The sequence below is a fragment of the Centruroides sculpturatus genome, unplaced genomic scaffold (assembly GCF_000671375.1).
Source record: "Centruroides sculpturatus isolate CEXI.00-Female unplaced genomic scaffold, Cexi_2.0 scaffold503, whole genome shotgun sequence".
In the NCBI taxonomy this organism is placed as follows: Eukaryota; Metazoa; Arthropoda; class Arachnida; order Scorpiones; family Buthidae; genus Centruroides; species Centruroides sculpturatus.
The window spans coordinates 305,288-314,746 of NW_019384729.1; the positions used below are offsets into that span (position 1 = coordinate 305,288).

General features: G+C 30.6%; 1 protein-coding gene across 3 annotated transcripts in view; it reads right to left on the reverse strand.

Moving 5' to 3' along the window:
- Window positions 1–946: 946 nt before the first annotated feature.
- Window positions 947–9,459, reverse strand: part of LOC111628182 (dopamine receptor 1-like) — a 46,515-nt gene continuing 38,002 nt past the window's right edge. For 2 of the 3 annotated variants that reach the window (XM_023371924.1, XM_023371925.1), the window contains exons 2-3: window positions 9,114–9,183; window positions 947–2,509 (exon numbers count right to left, since the gene is read on the reverse strand). In XM_023371924.1, the coding sequence (XP_023227692.1) occupies window positions 1,366–2,505 (1,140 nt within the window). In that variant the 5' untranslated portion in view covers window positions 2,506–2,509; window positions 9,114–9,183 and the 3' untranslated portion in view covers window positions 947–1,365. The remainder of the gene's footprint in view (window positions 2,510–9,113; window positions 9,184–9,459) is intronic. The other variant, XM_023371926.1, reaches the window with a different exon arrangement.

The window sequence follows — 9,459 nt, forward strand, 5'->3', positions numbered from 1 at the left end:
GCATATACAAATGCAATTACATTTTTAACATGTTAATACCTGTATTCAGAAAAAATCTTTGTCTCGTATAAACAGCGGCGGATCTATATAAGGACTAATAGGATTTACGTCTTGGGATTCCAAGTGCCTACAAAAATTGAATTATTATCATAAATTTTTAATACTTTTTCATTAATAATGAGCACTTATCGTATAGTAATAAATAGTTAATAGGTTAGTTTAGGTTTGGTAAAAATGGGGCCCTGTTGGACTTCAATAAGCCATAGGCCCCGAAAAACCTAGATCCGCCCCTGCGTATAAATTTGCTACCCTAAGCCTGGGTCTCACGGACCATAATCCACCATTGCATCTGAGTAAAAACAAATGTATTATAGATGGACTGAGATTAAATTTACTTAACTTTAATACATTTAATGCCAGAAAGAATTATAGAATAATTTCCGAAAAGAATTTCTACTCTATTTTAATAATATAAAAAATTATTTATAATGATCTCCTATATTAAACTTTTTTAACACTTTCCACAAGGATGGACCCTTACGCTCCATATAGTGTTCTATCAAGCCTTCTATTTGCCACATATTTGTATTGTGTTTTTTCGCATATTAATATAATTTAGTATTTAAAGCAGTCACTACAATGCAGCACACAAAGAAATTGAAAACTGATAATACCTTATCAGTTATCAGGCCTTCTTTGGCATCACTCAGAGAGCTTGAGCAAAGACACGTGGTGAATGTTAGTATCAGACCCGTTCTTACTGGATGGTAGAGATGTACTGTACCTTTCATACATCGAGGTTAATCTATCATGAAGATTTCTGAGATGAGACTCGAATTCTAGAGTTACAGACAATCCAGCAGTCAAGATAACTGTAAAATCTTCAAATAAGAAATATTTTTATATCCCACTTTATGAATAGAAATAATATATTACTTTAAATATATAAATATTTTATAACATACAATGTTTTCATTTTTTTTTAAAGTAAACCCAAATTTATTCTTATACAGCTTTAATAAACTAATCGAACAGAACAGATATTTATTAATAAAACTAAATTAAATAACAATTTCTCTTTATTATTTTTTATTTTTGAAATACATGAAATATATTCTATTGTTTTTATTTATTGTTTAGTTGTCATTAACTTTTCTTCGCCGAACATTAATGTAAAAACAGTTCGTTTTTATGTTGATTGTCGTAACATGTAAATTATAGTTATTAACATCGTTTAAAATGATTTAAAACGAAAAATGTCGGTGGGTTTCATCATCGATTAAACACAATACAGTATTTACTTATCTAATTAATTAATTATGACGATAATTTCAAAAATATTCTCAAATATTTTCTTTGCAAATGTTATATTTGTGTACTGTCACCATTTGTTTCTTTCAAAGGATCATCCGTTCTTTGATTAAAACCGGAAGGTGCCATATACAATTTTCCATCGCAGGTTCGACTTTTTCTTGATTTATGGTAGGAATGACATCTACTCACGGAACAACAGTCAGTATGGAAATACGTAACTAATACTTTTCTAAAAGCATCACGGAATTCCGTGTTAAAAATACTATAAATAACTGGATTTAAAGCAGAGTTACAATATCCCAGCCACGTAAGTGTCTTGAAGACGTCGTCAGAAATACATGTTTTACAAAATCCAGCGACAATGTTGATACAGAAGAATGGCATCCAACACACTAAAAACGAACCCATAATGATACCCAGTGTAATGGCTGCTTTGTGATCAGTCGTAATATGAGAGCTATGGCTGAGTGATCTTATTGGATTGTTTATTTGATCACATGGAGTAATTTTGGTCACAGCTCTAATACTTTCGACATGTTTTCTCGCGTAATAATATAATCTACTGTACAAAGCAACCATTACAATGCATGGAACATAAAAACTAATAACAGATGATACTACAGCATATAACGCTGTCAATTCTAATGCACAAACGGGTTTTTCTTCGATAGTTTTTTGAATATGGTTCTTTGGTTTATGCCAACCAAGAGAAATAGGTAGAAACGACACTAATACCGATAATAACCATATAGCGACTATACTCAGTAGAACAATCTTTTTTGTCATCCATCGAGTGTACCTCAACGGATCTTTAATATGTATATATCGGTCGAGACTAATGGCACATAAATTAAGAATAGAAGCTGTAGAACACATAACATCAAACGCTGTCCAAGTGTCACAGAACTGCTGTCCAAATACCCAATACTCCATTAAATCGTTTGCAACTGCAAAGGTCATCACTAACGCCGCCACAAATAAATCTGCGACAGCCAAGGACACTAGAAATAAATTACCCAATTTTCTAAGACGACGATCGGTGCATATAGCGATGCAAACTAGAATATTTCCTGTTATAGAAAGAAATATTATAAGACAGAGGATAATGCCAACAAGGATTTTTATGGCGATACTTGATGATTCTGTAGAAGGCGAATCCGTAGAGTTCGTGATTACACTTGTGTATTGCATGATCCTGTAATAAAAATTTTTAAATTATTATTTATTAATACTTATTTTTCCTTCTAGATATTTAAATATGAATAAAATAAGAAACAAGTTTCTTAGTTTATTCATGTTTCATAGTTTACTAGTATTTATATATTATCAATAATCAAACTTGATAATCAAGTAATAACGTTAAACTTTTATCTACTGTACGTGTATAGTTGCTTTATGATTACAGTATTTATACATTATTAATCATTCTTTGCTTCTCTATGGTAGATTTTACTAAAATTGTTACATGAGGATCAGCCTAAAAACTGCATGCCAATATTAATCTTGGAGTAGTAACTTTTTGTATATCCTCCGAGAGAATCCTTCCTTTCTCTTCTTTCTATCTCCACTCCCACCTTCTTCCCTTCCCCTATTTTCTCTCCTTCTTTCGTTAAAATGAAATAAAAAATTTGAGGAAGACCCAGCAGTCATTGTTTTCAGAAAAATTCTTGCTTAGAAACATTAACAGTAGCAAAAGATATAATAATGGTATACAATCAGATTTCTGTATTTGAGAATTCGTGCTTTTGTGATAGTGGTCGCAGAATTTATTATACTAAAAATTTGGCTGCTGTTTATTGTATTTAATTTAATTGATTGTAAAAAACTCCAGCGTCGGACTAGCAACAAATTTCAGCCGGGGAATATATAAAAGCACAGGTCAATATATACTGTATATGTATATCGCCAGCCTGATTGTCGGGGTGATTAAACCATATCTCTGTGGGAGAATGAAATTGAATTCAGGCGGACGACGAACACTAGAAGTTTTTTGGGGTATATGTCGGGCTTTGTTACATGATTGACAGCTTAGGTAAAACCCACGATTGTTAAGAAAAACCGGAAAAAATTTTTTCACCACGATGGAATGCTCATCAAGCAAATAATACTGAAAACACTGTCTTTTCAGCGTTACCTGTATTTAATACAGAAAAGAAATTCTCACAAGGTGACTACAAGGTTAGAAAAATTCGGGTGAATTGGGTCGCGAATGGATTGAGGCCTGATTTATAATAAGAATTTTTAAATTTTAATACAATAGACATAGTTTATTTTGTTTATTCATTTATTTTTTTCGAGCGAAATGTAACATATAAAAATATGGAAAGTCGCCGAGCAAACGACGGCTTTCCATATTTTCGACCCAGTTGGTTCACTGGGAAGGCCTTTCAGACAATGAAAGGCCTTCCCAGTGAACCAACTCGCCACTGGAAAACGAAACGTGTCTTCAGATAATGCATGACTCCAAACGCCTTGAGAAGTCTTTCTATAGCTACGACGATAAAGTGATTCGTAAATGAAGTTCAGAGTAGAGGAGATCGGGGCAAGTTGGAACAGTAATATGGTTTGGATTTTTTATTGAATAACCGTTAATGTTAGCATGCTGAAAGTCACGTCATCAGACGTGACAATTAGTTGAACGCCATTATGTATTATCTGTTTTAATGTTTTATGAACAGTATTTTCAGAAAAAAATATTTTTCAGAATGCCGTTTGTTTCAATTTACCGCGTATCTGGAGTATATTGAAACAAAGCATGGGATAAGTTGGAACTATATATTCTGACTAATATGAAACCATGACAACTAATATGTGATTGATAGAGACATATGTCTTCATTCTTATGTTGAAAATAATTAATTCCATTCTGAATATCATACTTTAGTCGCACAATGGTTAGAAAGACCAGGAGATATTTTAAGGTAATTTTATGCAGAGTCATCTGAGTCATAATGATGGCATTCGTAGAATGGATGCACTATCCATGCATTTTTCATGTGCACCATTCTTTTACCGCATCATCAGCTTTTTCATTTCTTTTTTTTGCCTATAATGTTGGGATCTGTGTTGTTCACTTTTGCAACCTCATAAGCCGGCCGCCTAACACCATCAGAAGCAAGGCCAAAGTAAATACCGCTAGCTTCTTCAATGTAATAAGCCACATAACTTTCTTGAGAATCAGTAAAGATGTTTGGTGTTGCATAGCTCATTTTCAGTTGCAATACGCTACATGTATTTTCATGAATGCATTGCTGGTGAAACGACCGAGACGGTGTGGGTGATTTGTTTACACCTGTTAGTAAGAACAAACATGATATCGAATGGGAAGAATTAATGTGCATAATATTTCCGTCAAAATGCTGCCTAGTTATTCATATTTTTTTAACATTCTGCACATATCTGTATAGTCACATGTGGTATTTTGCTAGTCTTTACCACAACACGCGCAAACTCATTCGATTCCAAAACCCTTCTGACTGCATTCAGCATCTTCTCTTCGCTCATTTCTGTATTTTCTTCTGTATTTTATCGTTTCGTACCATTTTGAGAAACGGAAAATTGGTAGATTTTAAATACATCGCAAATACGGGACACGTTGGAAAACTTTCAACTTGCCCCATCCCATTTGTTGCTACGTGCCCCGAGAAGTCTTTTTGATGACGTCATTTAATACCAAAATGGTACTTAGGTGTGCCTTGACCGAACTTTAATAATTCTGCATGAGAATATCCACTCTTCTTATAGACCAAATAGAAAAGATTAACAGAAGTGTATTCACGAACAAAAAATAACAATTCTGGCATGAAAAAAAGTTACTCCTCCGCCCGTAAATCAGAAAAATTCTTCAAACTACAATGCTTCCGCCGCTATGCTCCTACCATTACATCAGCATGCCGGTTGCCCCACCCTCAACTGCATGTAACGGGATGAAATATTTCATAGGCTGCATAAAAAAATAGCACGAGTGTTTCAATATACCCCGTGTTCTAACCGCCCCGGTCTCTTCTAAATCTCGACGATGTTTTATTGCTATCCACAGCCGTGTTCAACGAGTTCAAAGAAAAGAAACAGCTTTATATATCTTTTCCATAGAGAAACTAGAGAAGTGTGAATAATTGACATAGTTACAGTAACCAGTTAAAATAGTTCTGAGCTTTCGATATACAGTAATTCATTCAATACTATTAGTTTTGCTATGGCTATTCATTTAATACTATCTAACCATTTTATTAGCAAGATTGTGTATGTGCGAGATGAATTGAAAGTGGTCATTAGCAGTAGTTCTACAAGAATATTAAAGTTTTCTAGGCGAAAATGTTTTGAAACGAGCAGACATTGAGCGCATCCGAGGATGTGTTCGAACGGAGCCATAGGAAATCAACAATACAGACAATTCCTTTTAAAAACCATCTGCATATTAAGTTCCAGTTACTACAGGCATTGTATCCTGGTGACCATAACAGAAGGTTAGAATTTATAACACACCATATCTTTGAGGATATTCGGGTAATAGCAATTGTCAAGACATTACCTACTGTTAGAAGTAGAAATGTTAAGATATTAAAGAAACAGTTGCATGAAAAAAATCTAGTAAATTGCAATAATAATTTATTATAACAATATTGTCGCGAGATAAAAGAATGAAGACAACGAGACAGAAGTAGAAGAAAAAGATTACTAGTATCCATAGTAGACCATTAAAATTAATAAACTTTTTGTTTTCTCAAGAAAAAATAACCATATTTATTAGATCAACTATTAGCTTTAAAAATAAACATAAGAAAATGAAATGTCCACATAAAAAGATGGCAAAAACAATCTAAAACATCTGACATTTTAATAAATCAATTGAAGCACTTTTAGAGTAATGTTTCAGTAATCCGTATAAAGTCAATAATCCAACACAATTCTCTAGTCCTATGAGAATCGGATTAAGAAAGTTGGACTGTATTTGTTATTTTTATTTATAGTATTGTTATCGATCAAATTAGTTATGTAGTCGAGTGTAGGTGGCTTCAGAGATGAAAGAAAATACTGCTATTTTTTAAAATTACAGTAGACTTACTCAAGTCATTGTAACTGATCAAAATTAGTTTAAAGTTTGCGCTATTTCTGCTAGGAAATTCCCAATTTATTACAATTTTTGGACTGATGTTCGCGTGTTGGTAACATTGCTAGCCTAGTCGGGATACTGCCCTACCGTTCATATTGCCGATAGTCAATATCAATGGTCCACTTGGTTTTCATAAGCATAATGTAGTTAAACGGTAGACAGCATACCCACTTTTTTGCAACTACATCACTGGATAGAATTACATTTAATTTCAAATACATTAGAAAAATCAATTATTTATATATGCAGATTGACACTTAGCAAGATGTCCTTTAGAGAATACTTAGTACAATGCTATACTTAATTTCAAATGGATCAGAATTGGGCTTGCCAACTCCCGAAGAGTTAAGATTCTATATGCTTTCAAAGTTGTAAAGTTCTTTTACATTCCCGGCTGTTATATATAATAGAGGGAAAGTATGGCGATCGATCAAAAAATGACCCCCTCAAGATTTTTATATTTTTGGGCTCGAAATGTCCAGAAATGCAAAAATATTCGATGCTTTTTTCTGTATTATGAATTTTTGTGGGGGAGCATTTTTGTTCACCCACTTTGAAGTTTAATAACTCCTGTGCTTTTTGTCGAAAATTTCTGAAATTTTGCAATGATATTTGTATATTAGGGGGATTGATGCTATTAAATTTTGGTGATTAAAGATCCAGAGGGTGAGGAGATAAAGGGGGATCGCTTGTCATATTTCGAGTATGGTCGGACTTAATGACGATTTTACTCGTTATTAACGTTTACAAATTTTTATAAAACCCGTCCCTATCCTGAAAATTAAGCATTTTGCCATTTTCTAATAGATAAAAATATAAAAAGTTTTTAAATAAAATATAATAACAGATGGCGTCACCAAATGTTGCTGGGAAAGTTAAGCAACTCGTTGCTGGATTTTTTTGAAGCAGTCTTTATTTAAATTTATTTGACTTTTCTGTAATAATTTTCATTCAATTTACAAAATCAATTAACCAAATTTTATTACAGTAAATTCATATAGAAATTGATTTAACAACTAGTGATGAGAGTAGTAAACTATTTTTAGATTATGAAAAGCATAACATTTATTCGCGCAAATATTTAAATAATTACGGACAGATCTGGCACTATAGTTTATAGCCTACCGCCTGGGGCAAGACATGCATTTGACATGCATGTTGTACCATACGTAATGTATAAAAATTCTAAAGTCTAAACATTACTCAGCTTAGTATGACCTTGGGTACTTGTAACCATGAATTCATTTAATTTCTTAAGCATAGATTTTATGAGTGCTTGCTTGGACTGCTTTGGGCGAATTCCTAACCTTTTGAGGGGAATGTTTTTCCCTAGATAAAACATTGTTGAGCAAGACAAGTCCTCCATAAGCAGATCAAAAATCATTATAAGAAGGATTTTTTAAGTATTATTTTTAAAATTATTATTATTATTATTATTATAAATGCCAGTATTTTAAACAACTCTCTACTTCAATTCTTCATGCAATAGATTAACTTCGTTATTAACAAATAACCTTAATAACAATATATAATTTCTAGATAATATCGAGTTAATTTTATATTTATATGTTTATTAAAACTTTCTTAAAATAATAATCCAATTAAAAGTAATTAACTTATTTTAAGATGAAAGTTTCAATAAAATATTATTTAATAATTTTCATCAATTAAAATTAATTATCATCAAAAATTTCTTTTTGTATTGATTTCTATCGTTAATTATAATTTTACAAAGCATTATATTCTCTCGTTAATTTCCAAATAATTAATATCGCATGAAAATGTACTAAAAAGAAAAATTGAAATCTAAACCTTAAAATTCATCTCCAATAACACTGTATATATATAGAGAATTCCTTAAATTTATGCTACTAGAACATAAAAGCTAGAAGTTTGTTGTTAAAAATAAGAATTTAATTAGATTTATTTATGAATAAAATTCATAAATCTTGTCATTGATATCTACTAGGCGTATGATGCCTTTATTAATATGCCTTTCATCTTGATAAATGCTTATTGACGGTGTTTATTCCAGTAAAAACGCATAATGCCCCCTCTCCATGAATGGATGAACAGCTGCATTCTGCTGTTAGACATCAGTTTTCCATTCTCTTTATCCTTTATCAACAACATAAATCTGTAGAGCAACTTAAGTTCTTTTCTACTTTATAACTTATCAACTACGTATTCTCATAAACATATAGATGATATTTTTCACTTCTATACTGTATCTAATTACTACATGTTACAGCTTTTTCATAAAATAATTTTTTTTTATTTTTATTATTATATTTTACTATATAATATTTATTTCAATTTTTTAAAGTAAAAAAAAATTAGTATAAAATCATTTTTCTAAGTAAAATTAAAATTAATTTATTTAATTTTAATTTATTCGACTGTCAATAGATGGCGAGACTAATTAACTTGCTATTGTTACATTGTTTTAAATATTAAATATTATGTTTTGTTTATTTCAAACACATTTATTTTCTAAAATTATTATTATTTTTTTTAATAATACATTATTAATTTATATATTAGCATTTCTCTTGATTTAAATACCCTGATTAAACTTTAAGATTGAAAATTTGAAAGTACTCTTGTATTTTCAAATTAATATTTGTTTGATATTCAACAAGTTGTTATTAAATTAGAAAATTTTTATTTATAAATTTAATATTACCTTTTAAATGATTAAGGTATCTTTATTGAATCTTTCACTTGGAAAGCCTTCATTTGAATTCTCCATCCTGCTAAAATATATATATATATACATATATAAATTTATTAAAATATAAGTATTATTAATATTTCCATCTTTGTACATAGTTTAAAACTTAACTTATATTAACTAAAGTTTTAATTTTAAATAATTTTACAAAGTTTATTTATTGTATATTGTACACACTGCATAATTTATAATATATTATCAATTTATTTATGTATATTATGAGCCTACTTAATGTTTTAATTTACCCCATTCATTTATTTATTATTATTACTACTATAAAAAAAAATATTATATAATT